Here is a 20,816-nt window from a genome sequence, read left to right on the forward strand (position 1 = left end):
GTGCCCTGCTCAGTGCAGGATTCACTGCCCAGACAGTGCCTGTGTACTGCAAAGAGCCCTGGGCACGGTGAGGTTACTCATTTATATCAACAAGGGGATTGTAGCTCTAGCCTGTCCTGATGTGTTTGAGATGCCTGGCACTGTCTGAGCCTCTGTGGACACTGCTCCCCTCCTGCCCTCCCCGCAGGACGGCGAGCGGCTCCGCTATGGGACCGGGGACGAGTACAGGAAGCACGGCCTGCGGAGGGTGGGCAGGCGCTACTGCTTCACCATCCACGACGTGCAGCCCGAGGACGCGGGCGTCTACCAGGTCAGGGTGGAGGACGTCCCTATCTTCTCAACAGAACTGGATGCTCAAGGTAAGGGATTCGGTTTGATGGTTTTGGTGTGCAACTGTGACAAAAGTTTTTTTCGGCCCAGTAAGGGCTCCTTGTCTGGCACGGGTGAAAAGGAGCAGGAGGGTGATTAAATGCTTTAGGTGCTGCATCTGCAGTCCCAGGGAACAGGCCTAACCTCGAGTACCAGTGTGGCTGTGGGTGACAGTGAGCACATGCCTTAACTACCCCACATTACAGTTTGCTTCTGTGAGCTCAGAATAATAACAACAAACTCAATCCAAGTATTGTACTGCAGGAACACATCAAAGACTACAGACTGTTGTATTCATATTTCTAGAGTCCCATACTGTCGCAATCATATTTCTAAAGTCCCGTACTTTCTCAGTGATATTTCTTGGGGGGCAGTTCTTCACAGCACAGACTTCTTCTTCTGCTTGTTGCTGCTTCTTCATCAGGGCTCCTTCCAGGCTCTCCCTGACTGGCCAAGCGCACCCTCTTTTATCACAGTTATCTTCACTAGCCACAGCTGCCACCCAATTAAGGACATCACAGCTGCAGCCCATTTAGAACATCCGGGGCTTATCAGGGCAAGGCGTATATACAGATATTCAAATACAATACAGATATTTTACTACTACTATAACAGACTGGCAACACATCCATGCTGTGAGGTAAAAATGTCTCAGAAGATAATAAACACAAAAATCTGCTTTTCTGCAGAATTGGGCACAGAAGCACATCCGAGCTTTTCCTTTTTCTCAGTAACCCAATGCTCAGAGGCACCACAACTTCCCATTGTTTCCTGCTTCAGCTGTAACAGTTTTCCTGGAGCACAGGAGCTGTTTCCTTGCCATAGCTCTCGGTTTCCCTGCAGCCATCCCGGCGCGGTTCCGGCAGCCGCTCTCCGACGTGCGCTGTGCCGAGGCCGGCGACGCCGAGTTCCAGTGTGTGCTGTGCACGCCCTGCCACCAGCCCCTGTGGCTGCACAAGAGCCGCCCCCTCCAGGCCAGTGACAAGCACCAGATCTCTGTGACCCCCGACGGCCTGAGCCACAAGCTGACCGTGAGGAACGTGGGGCCCTCGGACAGCGGCCTGTACACGCTCGACGCGGGACAGGGCTCCTCCAGCGCCTGGCTCCTCGTGGAGTGTGAGTGCTTGGCAGTGGGGTGTTCCCGTGCTGTGCTGGCACAAAACATTCTTCTCACTGCATGATGGCTCACGGAGATGTTGCTCTGCTGGGAAATGAATTGCTGAGCCTCTAATTTCAAAATCATGACTGAGAAAACTGGGGGTGCTCAGCATGGAGAAGACGAGAGTCCAGGGAGATACTGGAGCCCTTTCCAGGGCCTAAAGGGGATCCAGGAGAACTGCAGAGGGACTTTGGAACAGAGAGATGGAGGGACAGGACAGTGGGAATGGCTTCCCACTGCCTGAGGACAGGGTTAGATGGGATAATGAGAAGGAATTCTTGGCTGAGAGGGTGGGAAGGCCCTGGTACAGGGTGCCCAGAGAGGTTGTGGCTGCTCCATCCCTGGCAGTGCCCAAGGCCAGGCTGGATGGGGCTTGGAGCAGCCTGAGACAGTGTAAGGTGTCTCTGCCTATGGCAGCAGATGGAATGGGATAAGTTTTAAGGTCCCTTCCCATCCAAACCATTTTGTGATTCCATGACTCTAAATCCTGTCTGGAAAAATGAATGGCTGGTTAGACCCTCTTTCCTCTTCATATGAGACCAACTTTTCCCCTTTTAATTAGTCCTGACAAATCCTATTGGCTTGTTTGCTCTACAGCTATGATGAAGTAGCACATTCTCCATCAGTTATTGGAAAAATACTCCCTATCTCCACACATGTTTTTGAGGAAGCTGTCCCAGGCATCACAGTGCAGCAGGCAGGAGCTCAGGGAGCTTTTGATACTCTCAGTTCTACACTATCAATGCCATTCTTCTTGTTAGATAATATTTTTCATTCCCAGTTAGAGCTAAATGTGCTGGAAGGAGCTCAGAGGAAGCTGGGAAGGTGGGAACACAGTGCAGGCACATTGACAGTCACCTGGTTTATATTTGTTTGCTTATGAAGGGTGGTTCCTTTGGTTCCCTTTGACTCTGGTTTCCTTTGGGATCCTCCTGCAGCAGCAGGAGGGGTCTCTCTCACAAAGACCTCTCCAAAGCAATGTAGGTTTCTGAAACAAAGAAACTTCCTGTGGATTTCAGTGAGCTGTGAGCTCTGATAAATTATATCTGACCTGGAAACCAAAGCAGTGAGTGACCTGCTCTCAGAACAGCCTGAATTTCAGATTAATCCAAAGCTATTCACATATCTGAAAGCTTTAGTCCTCATGTTGGGCATCCCTATACCAGCCATTATCCAGATGTGCAAGCTGCCTCCAGAGCCGTGAAATCCCAGTTCCAGGGTGGGAACTGATGGCTCCTCTGTGCATGGAATATTCTGTAACTCCTCCATATCTGGAAGGTGAAGGCAGATGGAATTAATGAATCCCACATAAAATCTCAGCCCCTCTAAATCAGACCTGCCATGCTGGAAGTCTCTTTTTCTGTTATTTTTGATTGGTTTGTTTGTTTGTTATAATGAGCATGTTTCCATTAAAAAACAACGTGTTTTAACTAAAAATAATTGTCTTTAACTAATATTTCATTGTCTCAATGTGGCATTGAAAAATTCAGGATTTGAAATTATTTTAAATTTATTTAAATGTATTGTGTGTGTGTGTCCTAAAATGAAATTCAAAAAGTGCTAACACATTTTCTTTGGTTGTTGATGCAGTGCATGTCCTATTGATTTTCTGTTATTTTGTTCCCCTCTTTTTCTGTGTATTGTAAATCTGCTGCCATGGAACAATGCAACTTCAGATGCCAAAGGAAAGAGGAGTCCGGATGAAGAAGAAAAGATTGTAAGGGAAACATCTGAGTGGCTGAAAGAAACAATGGCAGACAACGAAAGGGCGAGGAAGCTTCGGCGCCAGGAACAAGCTGCTGCTGAAGAGCGTGCTTCCTTCTCCACATCCTCTGCTGGGGAGAAAAGTGGCTGGCGCAGAACAGGTCAAGGCAGCAGCCAAGGCAGGGGCCAAGCACACTCCCTTGATTCTGGAGATGGAAGCCAAATTTTTTTGGGAAAAGAAGGGCTACGCAAAACCCACATGAATGGAGAGATGGGGCCTGGGCAGTTTGCTGGAGCAGGTCTAGATGGAGACTCAGTAGTCAATGATGGCAGCATCTTTGGACTGAAAGGGGGCAGAAGTGGGTTAAGGGCTGTCCATGGCATGGACTCTGTGTCAGGCACTGCAGGTCCTGGTGGTGCAGGAGGAGGGGCAGGTGAACGGAATTCTGTAGATGGCAGAGGTGAAGGTTTGCTGAGTGCTGTTGACATTGACATGGGTGATGGAGAAGGTTTGGGCTCTCAGCATGACAAGGATGGGAATTTAGGTGATGCCAGTTACAGAGCTGGTTTTGGGGGTGCTGGGAGGTTGGGTGGTGGAAGTTCTTTGCCAGATGGGCTTGATCCTGATTCAGCTGGAGTGGGAGCCAGTGTGGGTGATCTGTTCAGCAGGACTGGTCCAGGAACTGGAGCTGTGGGGAATGCTGCAAGTGCTGGAATGGCAGGAGGATTGTGGTCCCACCATGGCAAGGATGGGCCTGCCACTGTGGGTGATATGAATGGAGCAGGTATAAACAGAGAGAGACAAACAGGGACTCCCTATGGCAAGGATGGCCTGACACCTCATGCCAGTGGTCAGTTAGGGCAGACAGGAAGATCTGGCTCATTGTATGGGCCAGGAGGCCTTTCAGGTGGAGATGGAGCTATACCTGGTAGAGGTGGAAATTCCACAGGAGAAATGGAGGCTTTGTATGGTCCAGATGGTCAGGCACTGGGAGCAGGTGCTGGTGGTGCTGGTGGAGTTGGTGCAGGGGGATTTGGGTCTCCCTATGGAAAGGATGGTCTCCCAGCTGGGGCTGGTTTTGGTGGTGTTGGTGCAGGGGGACATGGAACTCCCTATGGGAAAGATGGTCTTCCAATTGGAGCAGGTGCTGGTGGGGCTGGTAGTGCAGGGGGACTTGGATCTCTCTATGGGAAGGATGGTCTCCCAGCTGGGGCTGGTGGTGCTGGTGCTGGAGGATTTGGAGAGGCTTTGTATGGTCCACATGGTCAGCCACTTGGGGCAGGTGTTGGTGCTGGTGCTGGTGCAGGGGGAATTGGAGCTCCCTATGGGAAGGATGGTCTCCCAGATGGAGCAGGTGTTGGTGGTGCAGGAGGATTTGGGGAGGCTTTGTATGATGGTCGGCCACTTAGAGCAGGTGTTGTTGCTGGTGGTGGTACTGGTGCAGGGGGATTTGGATCTCCCTATGGGAAGGATGGTCTCCCAGCTGGAGCTGGTGGAGCTGCTGTAGGAGGACTTGGAGAGGCTTTGTATGGTCCAGATGGTCGGCCACTTGGAGCAGGTGTTGGTGCTGGTGCTGGTGCTGGTGCTGGTGCTGGTGCTGGTGCAGGAGGATTTGGATCTCCCTATGGGAAGGATGGTCTCCCAGTTGGGAGTGGTGGTGGTGCAGGGGGATTTGGATCTCCCTATGGGAAGGATGGTCTCCCAGTTGGAGCTGGAGGAGCTGGTGTAGGAGGACTTGGAGAGGCTTTGTATGGCCCAGATGGTCGGCCACTTGGAGCAGGTGTTGGTGGTGCTGGTGCAGGGGGATTTGGAATTCCATATGGAAAGGATGGTCTGCCAGTTGGAGCAGGTGCTGGTGGGGCTGGTGGTGCAGGGGGTGTTGGAGGTCCCTATGGGAAGGATGGTCTCCCAGCTGGAGCTGGTGGAGCTGGTGTAGGAGGACTTGGAGAGGCTTTGTATGGCCCAGATGGTCGGCCGCTTGGAGCAGGTGTTGGTGGGGCTGGTGCAGGGGGATTTGGATCTCCCTATGGGAAGGATGGTCTCCCAGTTGGAGCTGGTGGAGCTGGTGCTGGAGAGGCTTTGTATGGCCCAGATGGTCGGCCACTTGGAGCAGGTGTTGGTGCTGCTGATTCTGCAAGTGCCACGGGAATTGGAGCTCCCTATGGAAAGGATGGTCTGCCAGTTGGACCAGGTGCTGGTGGGGCTGGTGGTGCAGGGGGAGTTGGGGGTCCCTATGGAAAGCATGGTCTCCCAGCTGGAGCAGGTGTTGGTGGTGTTGGTACAGGGGGACCTGGAGCTCCCTATGGGAAGGATGGTTTCCCAGCTGGAGCAGGTGTTGGTGTTAGTGGTGCAGGGGGAGTTGGGGGTTACTATGGAAAGGATGGTCTCCCAGCTGGAGCAGGTGCTGGTGGGGCTGGTAGTGCAGGAGGATTTGGATCTCTCTATGGGAAGGATGGTCTCCCAGTTGGAGCTGGTGGAGCTGGTGCTGGAGAGGCTTTGTATGGCCCAGATGGTCGGCCACTTGGAGCAGGTGTTGGTGGGGCTGGTTCTGCGAGCGCCAGGGGAATTGAAGCTCCCTATGGAAAGGATGGTCTGCCAGTTGGAGCAGGTGCTGGTGGGGCTGGTGGTGCAGGGGGTGTTGGAGGTCCCTATGGAAAGCATGGTCTGCAAATTGGAGCAGGTGCTGGTGTTGGTGGTGCAGCAGGTGTTGGGGGTCCCTATGGAAAGGATGGTCTCCCAGTTGGAGCTGGTGTTGGTGGGGCTGGTGGTGAAGGGGAAGTTGGATCTCCCTATGGAAAGGATGGTGTTCCAATTGGGAGTGGTGGTGGTGGTGGTGCAGGGGTTGTTGGGGGTCCCTATGGAAAGGATGGTCTCCCAGCTGGAGCAGGTGCTGGTGTAGCTGGTGGGGCAGGGAGTGTTGGGGGTCCCTATGGAAAGGATGGTCTCCCAGCTGGAGCAGGTGCTGGTGTTGGTGGTGCAGGGGCTGTTGGGGGTCCCTATGGAAAGGATGGTCTGCCAGTTGGAGCTGGTGCTGGTGTAGCTGGTGGTGCAGGGAGTGTTGGGGGTCCCTATGGAAAGGATGGTCTGCCAGTTGGAGCTGGTGCTGGTGTAGCTGGTGGTGCAGGGAGTGTTGGGGGTCCCTATGGAAAGGATGGTCTGCCAGTTGGAGCTGGTGTTGGTGGGGCAGGGGCTGTTGGGGGTCCCTATGGAAAGGATGGTCTCCCAGCTGGGGCTGTGGCAGGAGCTGCCCATTTTCCTCTTGGAGGTGAGGAAGCGATGGGATTGGGCCGTGGCACAGATGCCACGCTGAGCAGAGCTCCGGGGTATGCAGGTGGAGCAGGAGGAGGGGGCTTTTCCAGGGAAGGCTCTGCCCTGTGGGGTGCAGGGTCTCCCTATGGCGAGGACAGAGGGTCAGGTGTAGCCACAGCTGGTGCAGGTGGAGCTGGGAGGCCGGGAGGGGATGGATGGGATTCAGTCAGTGGTAAAGGAGGTGTGGGAGCTGCTGGTGGCCCAGGAGGAGAATATGGGCTGGATGCACATCTTGGCAGATCTTTGAGAGCTGAAACTGGAAAGGGTGCTGCCAGTGATGTCAGAGGGCCAGGGAACAAAGGTTCAGCTGGTGACAGAGGGTCCCTGTCAGGTCCAGGAGGAGCCAGGGGAGAGGGAGGAGATTTCACACAGTTGGGCTCCCTTTACTCTGCCTTTGGAGAGGCAGGGAGTAAATCCCATGACAGATCTGTTGACGGGAGTAGCTCAGGTGGGTTTGGTCAAGGTCCACTGAGTTATGGCCAGGTGTCAGGTCCTTTCGGTGGACCTCCTTCAGCAAACCAGAGAAACCAGGAACCTGACATGGATCTTAAAGCAAATGATTCCCTGAACAAGACGGAAAGCAAACAAAAGAGACGGAGTGTCCTGGATGATATCAAAGGTACGTGTTTAACTGGTGACTTCTGGTCTTTGCATTTTGATACTCACATCCCTAATCCTGAAAAGAAATTGGATGTTATGGTTTAGATAAGCACAACTCTATAGAAATCTGGTTGTCCCATGATCTGTTCCTAATTCTCCCTCTGATTGGCTGCTTGATCTTACACAGTGTGCTCTGATCAAACTGCCTTAAAGGTCTAAATTACTTTCTTTGTCTAAATGATCTGAACCAGGTCTCATCTCTTCATTTGTGTTTCACATATCATGGAACAGACCAGTTCACAAACATACCAGTTCCCATAAAGTTTCAAGGAATATCATCATGTTTCTTTGACACTGTTCTGATTCAAAACTGAAGCTTTCACTTTATTTTTCAAACACCTACTGTAAAGAATTGTGTTTTCTAAGTTCTGGGAACAATTCTGTGCCTGCATATATGGGATTATATAATGTAAAGAGCTCTTTTCTCTTGTAACATCAGGAATAGTAAGGTGTTGCATAGAATAAGAGGGGAGTAATGTGCTTGCAGTCATTTGAGTAAAACCTGTGGCTCCACCAACAAGATGATGGTGTGAAAATTGTAGGCATTAGAAATTTCAGGTGTATAATCAGAGGGGAATATTGACCTAATGGGATGGTTCACAAGTTAGGAATTATCATTGCTAAACCATAAATATAAACAAGGAAGTAAAATCATCAAAGCTGGGGTTCAGGAGGAAAGAGTGGGGTATATATTAGAGAGGAGATTGTGATGGTAAAGGAGAGAACTGGGGAAGAGAAAGAGGAATACAAGGGTGGAGAACAGTGTGCCTGGGGCTGTTTAGGGGGATGTGTTGGACAGCCCCATGTGTGGTCAGTGCAGAGGAAGAGGAGGATGAAGCAGTATATTCACACCCTGGAGCAGCCTGGTTTTTTCCACTGGCTGTAGAGGGAGCCTAGATGATTAGCATAGACATAAACTAGCAAATCCACAGCTGGATAATGTGATTTGTGGTGAATCCATTGCCCATGAGGTGGATGTTGGGATACAGTTGATGTTGGGATGGTCCTCAAGGCACTGGGTGTATCCAGCTGGCCCACAGCGAGGTGGCACAAAAGCCTCTCCTGACCAGAGGACCTTTTTATTTAAAAGCTCTTTCCATCTCACATGCACATGCATTTCCAGCTCTAGGTGTCTCTCTGTAGCACAGACTTAGCCTCTTTCCCTTCCTTTGTGCTGTTCAGTCCCGCGCTGTTACCTCAACAAGCAGCTGGCGACCGTGCGGGTGCTGAAGGGGGACCCGGCTGAGCTGTCCTGCACGGTCAGCAGGGACAACGTGACAGGAACCTGGTTCAAGGATGGCCTAAAGGTGGGTTCCCTGAGCTTGGCGTTGGCTTTGGGTAGCAATGCTCTGCTCTCTGGCTCTACTTCCTAAGGGTGCTGTCAAGGCGTCCTTCCCCCTGACAGCCACCTGCATCGGAGTGGGGCCCTGGAAGGGTTCCCAGAATCCCAGAATGGTTTGGGTTGGAAGGGACCTTAAGGATCATCCAGTCCCACCCCTGCCCTGGGCAGAGATACCTTCCACTAGACCCAAGCCTCGTCCAACCTGGCCTTGGACGCTTCCAGGGACGGGGCAGCCACAGCTTCTCTGGGCAACAGAATACCAGAATATTGTCATTAAATATGCATGACATTCCCAAATCTTTTCAACTGCATTTCAAATTGTAGTCTGTCCAGTTTTAGTATGGATTGCATTTTTTACTTTTTTTTTAAAAAGGATGGGTCTCGCTCCTTTACTTTGTAGTTAACAAGCATGGATGGAGTCGTATTTGAAAAGAAAGGTCTTGTCCACAAACTGATCATCAACAAGGTTGAAGATATTCATGCTGGGAAATACAGGTTTGAAGGTGGAGATGTAAAAACTGAAGCTTCAATTTTTGTTGAAGGTGAGTCTACTCAAACCACCAAGGCAGCATGAGATGGGCTTTAAATGTAATATATTTACTCAGAGACATGTTATTGGTTATTGAGATAAATTTGTTATAAAGAATTACAAGATAAATGGGAAATGTTTTTTGTACAGGTTGGTTCATTTTACATTTGCAAATTTAACTAAGGACCCAGCAACTCAAATATTTCTGGGGTGCACAAAACACTTTACCAGGGCAGACTCTTCATTCTTGTGTTTAGTGTGTTGCCTAGGAGAAATATTCTCCAGTGAAAGGACAGTGTGATACCACAAAATTTTGTGATAATTATCCTGTAGCAAAGTACAACTAAAGGTTCAGATCCAAGAGGTGTGAGCTTCTAAGCATTGCTGGCAGCACCATGAGGGGATCCCTTCTCTCCAAGGTGAACCTTATCCTCCTTGAATTGTGTTTTTTAATGACCTTGTATCACCTGCTTAGATCCTCCCCAGGTGGACAAAGTTCTCCTCAAGAACTTGACCAGTGTCCCCACGGTGGCCAAGGCCGGGGAGGGGGTGAAGCTGCGGATCCCCTTTGAGGGTCGGGGGCCCATCAGGGCGGCGTGGCTGAAGGACAGGATGGAGCTGGGCGATGACTCCAGGGTCCGTGTGGACAAGACAGACACCTGCACCACACTGTCCATCTCCAGCTGCGACAGGAGGGACTGTGGGGATTACAAAGTCAGGCTCAAGAACGACAGTGGTGTCCTGGAGATCAACCTAAAGCTCATGGTGATAGGTAAGAGCCTATAACCTTCACTGTGGCTTTCACTGTAAAGCTTAGGCTTTAGGGAATCCATTGACACTGGTGGCAACCTTGTTTGGAGTGAGTGGGTATTTAGAAAGGAACAAGACACTGTATATTGCCCCAAAATCAGGGTACAAGGAAAGATTGCTGAACATGCTTCATGCCCTTTAGTACAAGGGAAAACAAAGCTAGTTTGGTTTTTCATGGCCTAAGCAGCTGAGTTTTGGGTGTTCAGACACTGTGGGAGATGTGACTGTACACAGCATGCAAATCTGAAATAGGATATCAAGGTCCAATTCAGCCCTCCCATAAATGTCTGGGCTCCTTTGGGAGACCAGAAATGATGTTTGCCTGTATTAGCAAGCTGAACTGGTGCAATTCTTATGAGAACTATTGACCCAGGGAGAGCAAGGGCCTGGCTTTCCATCTTCTCCATCAAAAGTTAGAAGAGGTCAAGTTTGGAAGAGGCAATTCACATGCCCAGCCCTCATCCTACAACTGTGCCTGCATTTCATCAGAACAGTCTCCCAGCTGGTGGGCAAGGGACAGTGTCCGCTCCAAACCCAGGAGCAGGTCTGGGTCTGGAGCCAGCTGTGTCTCTGTTCATCTTTCCAGACAAGCCACAGCCTCCAGCAGGACCCATCAAAATTGTCGAAAGCTCCGCCAACAACATCACAATCCAGTGGAAGCCCCCAAAGGACGACGGGGGCAAACCAGTGCAAAGGTACCTCGTGGAGAGGCAGCAGGTGGGCAGGAACGACTGGGAGACTCTGGGAGAAACCCCCAGGAGCTGCACCAGCTTCACCACAAACAAAGTGGAGGAAGAGATGAGCTACTACTTCAGGGTGAGGGCCATGAATGCCGAGGGAGTGAGCGATGCGCTGGAGTCAGGGGAAGTGAAGGCTGCTGGTAAAGGTGAGGAGAACTTCTCATAATTCGCAATTCAAATTGGTTAATTCATTATCAAAGCTGACATCAGAGGAAACTCACTGCATTGTGGCTGTTGCTACAGATCTCAACTTCAGTCTCCACACAAAGTTGTGGAGGTTGCCCAGCAAGAGCAGCAGTTTGTTGTAGGCTCTGCTGATGTTGAGTGAGATGTAATTATTGCTTGGTCATGCTCTGTTTTGGATTGGAAAGGAAGTTTCATGCAAAACACGTCAAGATCAAAGGAAATTTTTCTCAGCGTGGCTGCAAGGGGAACATATGAAGCCTTTTCTTAATTCCACAGGCAAAAGAACTTATATGTGCAGCCCTTCAGAGCATGACCACTCCACTCCCCCAGTCTCCAAACAACTGAATATTGGTTTTGTCCTTCAAGAAGTTTAAATACTAGAACAGGTAGTTCTAATTATCTTCGTTCTCCATTCTCATTCCCATGATTCTGTACCTTGGACACTTTAGCAGAGGGCAAAAAAAACCCATTTTGTTACCAGTTCTTGTTGTTGTAAGCAAGAATGATGCTGATTGTTCATATGTAGGAATGACTAACCCCACTGGCAGAGGAATTGTCCTGATAACAGCAGGTCTTTTGTGAAATCCAACCTAAGGAACAGCGTCCATGCTGGATCCAGTTTGGGGAACAGGATCCACAGCTTCAGGTCTCAGCCAGGTTTTCAAAGCACATCCATTGGAATACCTGGGGGAATCTGGAAGAAGAAATTCCACACAGCACCATTTTATCTTGCCATAAAAACATACCTGCTAATAATGAAGCCCTCGTCTCTTTGTAGGCTCCCCTGGTGCCCCAGATCGCCCTGAGATCATCAGTGCCAGCAAGGACACCATCACCATATCCTGGAAAGCTCCTTGTAAAACCGGCACTTCCCAAATTAAGGGATACATTGTTCAGAAACGCAAGAAGGGCACAGTGACCTGGCTGCCCGTCACCAACGCGCCTGTCAAAGGTGGGTATCTGACTCCTGGAACAGCCCGAGGGATTTGAAAAGGCAAAAATGTCAGCTGGGTTTAGGAGCTGCTTAGGATCTTACACCTTTCACATCAAGGTGGTGATGGGTGACCTTGGAGGTCTTTACCAACTAAATGATTCTGTGATTCAAGGGCTGTTTGATTTTGAAAAGAATACAATGAACACATCCCAGAAGATCACATGCACTTGGCTAGGGAATGGCAGGGGAATCAGTGACAGCTTTTATGGCTCCTGAGAGTTTTTCCATCCATAATTCTACCTGAAGTAAGGCACAGCTTTGTTGTGTCACCTTTCCTGACGGGGAACAGCTTCCCTGAGGCAACACCTCTCCTCTCTCCTCTCTCCTCTCTCCTCTCTCCTCTCTCCTCTCTCCTCTCTCCTCTCCACAGACAAGAAACTGAAGGTGACGGGCCTCAAGAAGGGTGTGCAGTACGAGTTCCGTGTGGCAGCTGTCAATGCTGCTGGCACAGGAGAGCCCAGTGACCCCTCAGAGCCTGCCTTTGCCCGGGACCCCACCAGTAAGTGCCCTGCTCTGCCCTGTGCTGTGCTTTCAGGGTATTCATGGAGAGATGTTCTTAAATTCTCTGTAAAAGCGTGTGGAGACAAGGATCAGTAATTGGGGAATGTTTCATGGCTGAGAATCAGCTGGAGGAAGGAATGGAAGGATTTCCTGTAGGATGTCCAAGTCAAGATTTGGCAGTACCCAGTGGGGGGAAATGTGCAGTGTGGAGAACACTCAGGAGGGGCCATGGAGTGTTTTGGAATGTTGTGGAGTTACTGCAGGGCTGGTAGGAGCAAGGATCCAGATCCAGCTCTGAAAAACTGGGATGTGGGGCAACACAGCATGGTGGAAATACAGTGCACTGCAAGAATGTTGGGAATCTCAGGCAGTGACTGAAGAGGGAAGAGAAATCCTAGAAAAATTGTTTAAATAAAATTTCTCTGTCCAGAATCTCCGGGCCAAGTGCAGGACCTTAAAGTGAGCAGCAGTGACAGCACCAGTGTCACCCTGACATGGAACAAACCTGAAGTACAAGACGGGAATGACGTGAAAGGCTACGAGGTGGAGATGAGGCCCTGTAACAGCCTCAGCTGGACCAAGTGCTTCACCCTCCCTGCCGGGAGCACCTCGTGCCGGGTGCAGGGCCTGCAGGCCCGGGAGAAGCTGTTCCTGCGCGTCCGGGCCCTCGGCGATGGCGGCCCCGGGGAGGCCGCGGAGCTGGAGGCGTGTGCTGGAGCTGCTGCTGCTGCCCTGGGTGAGTCCGGGGCCCGCGGCTCTGTCCCGGGAGCGGGGCACTCTCACGGCAACGGGGCACTCTCCCTGGCTCTGTCCCGGGAACGAGGCACTCTCCATGGCTCTGTCCTGGGAGCGGGAAAATCTCCCCAGATCTCTGTCCCGGGAGCGGGGCACTCTCACGGCAACGGGGCACTCTCCCTGGGGCTCTGTCCCGGGAGCGGGGCACTCTCCCCGGAACGGGGCACTCTCCCCGGCTCTGTCCCGGGACGGAGCACTCTCTCCGGGAGCGGAGCACTCTCCCCGGTTCTGTCCCCGGAACGGGGCAGTCTCCCCGGGCACACTCCCCGGTTCTGTCCCAGGAACGGGGCACTCTCCCCGGGCACACTCCCCGGTTCTGTCCCGGAACGGGGCACTCTCCCTGAGGCTCTGTCCCGGAACGGGGCACTCTCCCCGGGGCTCTGTCCCCGGAACGGGGCACTCTCCCCGGTTCAGTCCCGGAACGGGGCACTCTCCCCGGAACGGGGCACTCTCCCCGGGCACTGTCCCCGGGCCCTGTCCCGGAGCAGCAGCGGCAGCAGCGGCCGGGCTGTGGCGCACCGGCAGCAGCCGCCCCCAGGCCCAGCCTCGCCCAGGGCAGCGCTGCTCCCGCTCCCCTCGGGCTTCTCTGCTCACCTCAGCCAGGCAGTGTCAGTATTAACTGATAGCAGATAGGCAATGCACAGTGCTCAGCTCATCTAGAGAATCCTTTGGATAAAACAACTCTCAGAACTCCATTTTCTCCTTGTACTTACATTCTGCCCCCTGTGCAGGGCCACTCCACAGTCACCAGACAGAACCTGGATGTGCCTTAGCCCTGCTTGCACTCTTCCAGTGGAAAAATAGAGTTTCCACTCAACTTTTAGACAATCTTCTGAAATTAAAAAATTTATTTCGTTCTCTTAAATCACATTATTAAATTACATTTTGGATACTTTATTTTACCTTTTAATTGTTTAGTTTGAAAGTTTTCACCATTTTCACTTTTCCATCTTTATTTACAATCTGCAGCTCTGTTTATTCCCTGCTCTTTGGGGACATTGCAGAATTACAGATGTAAGAGATAATTCTCTGAGGGGTTCATCTTCCTTAACTTGGATCCTAAGTGAAAATGTCTACTTTGGCATATGCCTGGAGACTCCATTTATTAATAAAAAACATAAAATAAATGAAATCAAATAAATCCATCTAAAGCAGGTGTTCAGTTCTACACTGGAAACACTAAATGCAATTTAGCATTCCTGTATTTGGTATGCTTAGATAAATACTACTGGTGTAGTATATTGATGAAAAGAGAAAAGAAAATATTTTAAATGCTAAAAAATACTATTTTAGATAAACTCTGGCAGCTTTCCTGTGGATGTTCTGTGCTCTGTACTGCATATATTTTATAAGTGCCCATTGGAACTTCCTTTTTCCAGCCACCATTTAAACACAAAAGATGATCCCTGTGATGGGATAAAGTGTGGCAAAGAGCCCATTTCTCTGTGACTGAGACATCACATGAATACAGAGATTGTTGTGAATGTATTTTTACATCATTTTCCCTTGTTTAGTCATGGTGATAAATAAATAGTAATGAAATTTGAGAGGTGTACAATCTGGAACTGAACCAGGGAGCTTTTTCCCACTGTGAGTCTCTCAGCAGCCTCATTCAGCTGGGAGAGGCACCAGGGGGTGGGACACTGCAATTGTCACCAGGGACTGCGCCGACATCCACCTTCTGGGAGTAATCTTTGTCTCTTCCAGTCCCTCCCAGGTTCCTGATAGATGGCACAGTGAAAAGCTTCCTGCTTATCAAAGCAGGGGATCCCATCCGGGTGAAGATTCCCTTTGAGGTGGGTATTCAGGGCTTTGGAGGAATTCCCTGCCTGGTTTTATGGCAGACAGGAAAATTGAGCCACTGTTTTTATGTCATGAAATTTTGTTTACAAGTCACTGGGCAAATAATTTGGCTTGCCTGTGCTGTGTAGTCTTTCAGGGTGAGGAAAACACAGGCCAGAATCAAGCAGTCAGTCTTGGCATTGGTGTTTATGACATTGTGGTCATTCCTTAACCTCTGCAACAAGGCTCAGTGCTGTCCACCTATCAATGTTATCATCATCTGCTGCTGCTCTGTCAGACTGCCCAAATCAGAGATTTCCCTGTGACTCCCTCAGAAGGCCTTGGGGCACCATTTCCAGCAGCACCTTCACTGGGCTTGTCTCACCAAGCAGCAGCACTTGAGAACTTGGCAGGCACTGAGAGAAACCTCAGTGCTTTGGAGTGAGCTTGGAACAACACAGGCTTTTCCTCATGGGAAGTGTGGTCAGGTTTGGAAGGAGCTGCCCAGGGAGGTTTGGAGTCCCCATCCTTGGAGGTGTCCAAGGAACATCTTTTGTGTAAAAAGGGTAAAAGTGCTTTTAAGGTGAGGATGGGGCATGGGTTGGACTCAATCCTCTTGGAGGTCTTTTCCAGACATAAATGATTCCATGATCCTCTAAAGTCTGGGATACCAGAGGAGGGTAGTGAAGTGTGTATTTGCTGGCCTTTCTCCTAATCTCTGGGAGAAGAGACCAAAGATGGCATAATGGAAATAAAGATTTAGAGGATGTTTTTCTTCTTTCCAAAACCAACAGATCTTTTTTTTTTTAAAGCAGAAAATACTGTCTCCTGAAGTTATCTGTCCTTGATCTGGCATAGCCTGTTAGACACAGTTCAAAAGAACACTTTCCTGCAATTACATCCTTAAAGGACAAAAAGGAAAAAGAATTCATAAAGAAACTGTAGAACAGATCAGGGCTCTCAGATCCATCGTGGATCTGTCTTTCTAAACATTACTGTTGAGGAGGTGCATGTTTGGGGTCAGATAATGAAACTAAAGCTACAGGACACGGTGTGGAGGTGAAAGAAGCGGCAGTGAGTGGTTGTTGTTTGCAGGGATCTCCCGAGCCGGCGGTGACGTGGCTGAAGGACGGGCTGCCCCTGCCCGGCCGCGCTGCCGTGAGCACCGGGGAGGGGAGCAGCCGGCTCCTGCTGCGGGCAGCGGAACGCGGAGACAGCGGCACCTACACTGTGGAGTTCGGGGATGGGCTGGGCAAGAGCGAAACCTTCAGCTTCCAGGTTCAAGTTACAGGTAACTCACTGCCGTCCATGCAAATGTACCGGCAACTCCCCGCCAGTCCAGGCTGGGCGTGAAGGGGCTGAGAGCAGCCCTGGACAAGGACTTGGGGCTGCTGGTGGGTGAGAGCTGGGCATGCCCTGGGCTGATCCCCCACTGTTACAGGGCTTGCAAGGGTCCTCAGGGTGAAGAGAGAGACGAGAATGTTGACCTCATGTTCAGAAGGCTTGATTTATTATTTTATGACATATATACTACATTATAACTATACTGAAAGAATAGAAGGGAAGTTCTCAGAAGCTAGCTAAGCTAAGAATAGAAAAGGAATTAATAACAAAGTTCTGTGTCCAGACAGAAAGCAAGAACAGCTCTGCTGTGAGTGGTCAGTAAATCCAAACATGCACAGGAAACCAATCACAGGTGCACCTGTTACATTCCACAGCAGCAGATAACCATTGTTTATATTTGTTGCTGAGGCCACAGCTTCTCCGAAGGGAGAAAAATCCTAAAGAAAGGATTTTTCACAAAAGATGTCTGTGACACCCCAGCGTGGGCAGCAGGGCAGGGGAGGATTCTGCCCCTTGCTCCCTCAGGTGGAACTGCACCTGCAGAGCTGCCCCAGCCCTGGGGCACCCAGCAAAGGAAGGAGCTGAAGCTGCTGGAGCAATTCCAGAGAAGGCCACGGAGATGCTCAGAGAGCTGGAGCCCCTTTGCTCTGGAGCCAGACTGGGAGAGCTGGGGGTGTTCACCTGGAGCAGAGAAGGCTTTGGGGAGATCTCAGAGCCCCTTCCAGGGCCTAAAGAGGCTCCAAGGGAGCTGGAGAGGGGCTTGGGACAAAAGCCTGGAGGGACAGGACAAGGGGGAATGGCTTTTCACTGCCAATGGGCAGGGTTAGATGGGATATTGGGAAGGAACTCCTCCCTGTGAGGGTGGTACAGGTTTCCCAGAGAAGCTGTGACTGCCCGTGGATGCTTGGAAGTGTTCAAGGCCAGGCGGGACTGGGCTTGAAGCAACCCAGGATAGTGGAAGGCGTCCTTGTCCATGGCAGGGGTGGGACTGGATGGGCTTTTATGTCCCTCCCCACCCAAACCAGTCTGGGATTCCATGATTTACTGTGAGTAGGCAGAAGGCCACAAGCTGAGTTTAGCGGCTTGAGCTCTGCTGCAGTTTGTCTGTGCAGGCACAGGGACAAGCAGGGAACAGCTTTCTATGAGATTGTCAAGGCACTTTATGATCTCACTTGTCTGCAGGACAGAGCAATCCACTGACTAAAACTGTCCTTGCACAGTGCATGAGGGAGGTCAGCAGAGGCTGTGAGACACTGAGCACTGCTCTCCCAGCTGTGACCCCAGGAGGAGAAGCAGCTCAGCTGTACCACCCTCCTGTTGTGCAGCAGCAGCTCAGTCCATGGCAAATGCAGCTGTGTGCCTGCACAAGGAATGGCATTTTGTCCCTTCCAGTCACCAGCATGGTCATTGAGCCCCACACATGCAACAGACTCCAGGATTTTAGGGTTCTGTGCCTCTCTCCCTACAGCTGTGACATTGTGTGCCCTCCCCTGGCAGATGTCCCTCAGCCCCCTGGAGCCATCCAGCTGGAGGAGAATGTCCCCAACACGGTGACAGTGACCTGGGAGCCCTCAGCCTCTGAGCAGTGGGAGAAGAACCTGTACTACACTGTCCTGAAACGGGAGTCCCAGAAGGGCCTGTGGCATGTGCTGGGGGACCTGATCTACAACAACAAGTTCACCTTCACCAGGGTGGTCCCAGGCAGGGATTATTACTTCAGGGTTGTGGCAAAAAATGACGTGGGAGCCAGTGATCCATCAGAGACTGTGCAGCCCTGGAGGATCTGGAAAAAAAAGGGTAAAACATTTTCAAGTATTTCTCTGTGTTGTGTTTTGTTTCTTTCATTGCTTCTAACACTCCACCCTCAAATGGATCTCTCCTCCTGGGAATCTTCAGTGGCCCAGAACAGGAATGCACAGAGATGCCCTGAGGAATTCCAGCTGGGCAGGGAAGGTTTGTCCTTTCTGCAGGGCATTATGCAGACAGACCCTCATTCCCAGCCATCATGACATGCAATTTGCCCCAGAATGAATTCCCAGCAAAATCTAAGGATTTAGTATTGTATAAACCAAAATTTCTGACTTTGAAGTTAAATGTTGTGTAGTTCTGAGGAGCAGCAGAGGTTACAATCCATAGGTGCATGGGATCTCTGGTAATTTGCAGAATTCCAGACACTGCACAAGCAAACCCCTGCAAACCCTGCAGTGCTGGGAGCAGTATCTGAGTGTGTGTTTGGTGCTTTATATTTCACAGCTGAATTTCGAGTGAAAGCACAGAAATACAGGGGAGTTAACCAGAACCAGCCTCCGAGGTTCCTGGTGCCGCTGAAGTGCCACGTGGTGGTGACAGGCAGCGAGTGCAACATGAGCTGTGCTGTGGGAGGCCATCCCCCACCAAAAGTCACTTGGTACAAGGACAGCAGAGACCTCTCCAGAGATCCCAACTACTTCTGCACCAACGACTTCGGCGTGTGCTCGCTGGTGGTGCTGGGGGTCACCAAGCAGGACGAGGGCGAGTACATGGTGGAAGCCAGCAATGAAGTGGGACGTGCCTTCAGCAAAGCCTTCCTCTCCATCAAAGGTACTGCACTGCTGCTTCCCTGGCAGATCCAGGGCTGTCACTGCTGCCCAGGGCCTCAGAAATGGTCCCCAGCCAGCTCCACCTGCTGACAAAGCAATGGGAATTCTGGGCTGTTTAACTGAATTCCTGATCATGGTACTCGTGATCAAATACCAGAAATAAAAAGGCAGATGGGAAAGACCACTTGGTTTCTACATGACCCAGAGGTTTTGGCTGAGCTTGAGCAAATTTTTTAGAAGGAACAATCCCATCTTCATTAGGTAGGATAATATCAAGGTTAGATTTCTCTCAAGTGCAGAAGCTGCAGAATAAAGACCCTGGCAAATGTGCCAGGTGAGGGGAGCATTGAGAGAGCAGCTGATGTTTGGCCAAAGCCAACACAAAGGGAGAAAAGAGTGACATGGTCAGAGGCATTGGGATCCTCCTGTGGATGGAAGGGCAGTGGGATGGCTGGGGATAGACTCTTGGATAGACTTTGGGGTCAATATTGTTGGTGACTGTACCCAGTGAAATATCCTTTACTTGGAGGCAAATATTTTTCTTAATATGCAAAATACCTTACTGGGATTACAGGAGTGGCAAAATGGGTCAGTTAAACCCCTGTTACCCTCTTGCAGACTTTTAGGCCCTGTAATATTTCAGCTGCCCCTCCCAGGGAGCTTTTCAGACTATTTCTGATCTTCCTCACTACAACCCTGAGCTGCTTCTCTCTCACTCTCACTTTCAGACTCCTCCCTGTAGCATGGCCCTGCTGAGAACATCCCTGCCTGGCTCCAAGGATGGGAAGGTTTTGGTGAGGACTCGTCCATATGAAGGCTGTGCATTTATTGTCAGATGTTCTTCACAGTCTGAGGGTGTTATTTTTCAGATCCAGTGATTGCATATTGAACATGATGCTGCATTGCCATCAATGCTGGGGGGAAAAAAGCTTTAAGAGCACTGTATGGGTTTTTTTTAATAAGCTTTCTATGAGACCTTTAAAACACAGCTTAGAAGCTTCAGGAACACAGAAAATGAGAGGAAAAATAATTGGCCAAATTGAAACTTCCAGTGGAGAACACAGGTGGGTGGGAGAGACCATCCTGCCACAGCACTCACCCACAACAAGGACCTTTCTGGACATCAGGGATCTCTGGTCCTTTCACATATGCTTTTTCAAGCCAAAACAATCACTTTGTATTCCATGTGATTCTCTGCAGGTTTCCCAAATCTGGCAAAAGCAGCTCTGCATATGTTCTACTACCAGTAGCTGCTAAGTAGATTATCTTCCCTAACCCCTAAGTTTAAAAGATATCTGCCTGCTCATTTTGTCTGGGCAGGAGATGAAATCTCAGACCATCCTGGCATGGGGCAGGTGAGGCTCCCAGTGCAAATGCTCTGGTGGGAAGGACTGGCAGTCTACAAGCAGTGTGTGAGCAGAGCAACTCCCCAAACCCTCAGCATGTGCTGCACAAGGGCTGTGCCAGTCCTGAATCACCCCCAGCGTCACCTGTGCACCCAACTGCCCCTGGCCACGGCACTTCTGGGAGCCTTTGCCTCGGGCAGAAGAGGTGGAAAATCCTTCCTGTGTGAGCAGAAAGGGACTCCCAGGGACCTCCTGCCATGGCCAGGGGCTCCCAGCCCCGGGCCCGGACAGCAGAATGTTGTGTTGGCTGTGGGAGGGTCACAGCCAGAGCGCCGAGGGTACTTTGTGACAGGAGAGAGCAGAGCCAACAGCGGGGCGGGAATGTTCTTGGGATTACATTTTGTACAATGTTGTACAGATGTAGCAGCAGTAGATAATGAAATTAAACCACAATTCAGGGAAATCTACCCTTAGTCCGTGTTTATTCTGGAGAAGGAATCCCAGTCAGTTCCTGGGTCCCTGTCTGCTGCAGTTTCACATCTCACTGCTGCACATGGTCGTCCCTCATGGAACTGCTCCCTCAGCTCCTCCTGCCGCGGGCCCGGAGGCAGCGGGACATCACCGGCAGGGCAAACCCGCTTCCTGACTGATGAGCACAAGGACCAA

The 20,816-nt window shown here is 50.7% G+C and overlaps 1 protein-coding gene across 2 annotated transcripts in view; it reads left to right on the top strand.

Moving 5' to 3' along the window:
• IGFN1 (immunoglobulin like and fibronectin type III domain containing 1) overlaps window positions 1-20,613 on the top strand; it is a 39,878-nt gene extending 19,265 nt beyond the window's left edge. For both annotated transcript variants that reach the window (XM_063177971.1, XM_063177972.1), the window contains exons 11-26: window positions 188-359; window positions 1,213-1,485; window positions 3,205-5,997; window positions 6,358-7,161; window positions 8,385-8,509; window positions 8,945-9,086; window positions 9,549-9,845; window positions 10,470-10,769; window positions 11,588-11,761; window positions 12,174-12,302; window positions 12,735-13,040; window positions 14,807-14,895; window positions 15,977-16,172; window positions 17,723-18,022; window positions 18,479-18,805; window positions 19,533-20,613. In XM_063177971.1, the coding sequence (XP_063034041.1) occupies window positions 188-359; window positions 1,213-1,485; window positions 3,205-5,997; window positions 6,358-7,161; window positions 8,385-8,509; window positions 8,945-9,086; window positions 9,549-9,845; window positions 10,470-10,769; window positions 11,588-11,761; window positions 12,174-12,302; window positions 12,735-13,040; window positions 14,807-14,895; window positions 15,977-16,172; window positions 17,723-18,022; window positions 18,479-18,805; window positions 19,533-19,546 (6,441 nt within the window). In that variant the 3' untranslated portion in view covers window positions 19,547-20,613. The remainder of the gene's footprint in view (window positions 1-187; window positions 360-1,212; window positions 1,486-3,204; window positions 5,998-6,357; window positions 7,162-8,384; window positions 8,510-8,944; window positions 9,087-9,548; window positions 9,846-10,469; window positions 10,770-11,587; window positions 11,762-12,173; window positions 12,303-12,734; window positions 13,041-14,806; window positions 14,896-15,976; window positions 16,173-17,722; window positions 18,023-18,478; window positions 18,806-19,532) is intronic.
• Window positions 20,614-20,816: the final 203 nt, after the last annotated feature.

The sequence above is a fragment of the Melospiza melodia genome, chromosome 28 (assembly GCF_035770615.1).
Source record: "Melospiza melodia melodia isolate bMelMel2 chromosome 28, bMelMel2.pri, whole genome shotgun sequence".
NCBI lineage: Eukaryota > Metazoa > Chordata > Aves > Passeriformes > Passerellidae > Melospiza > Melospiza melodia.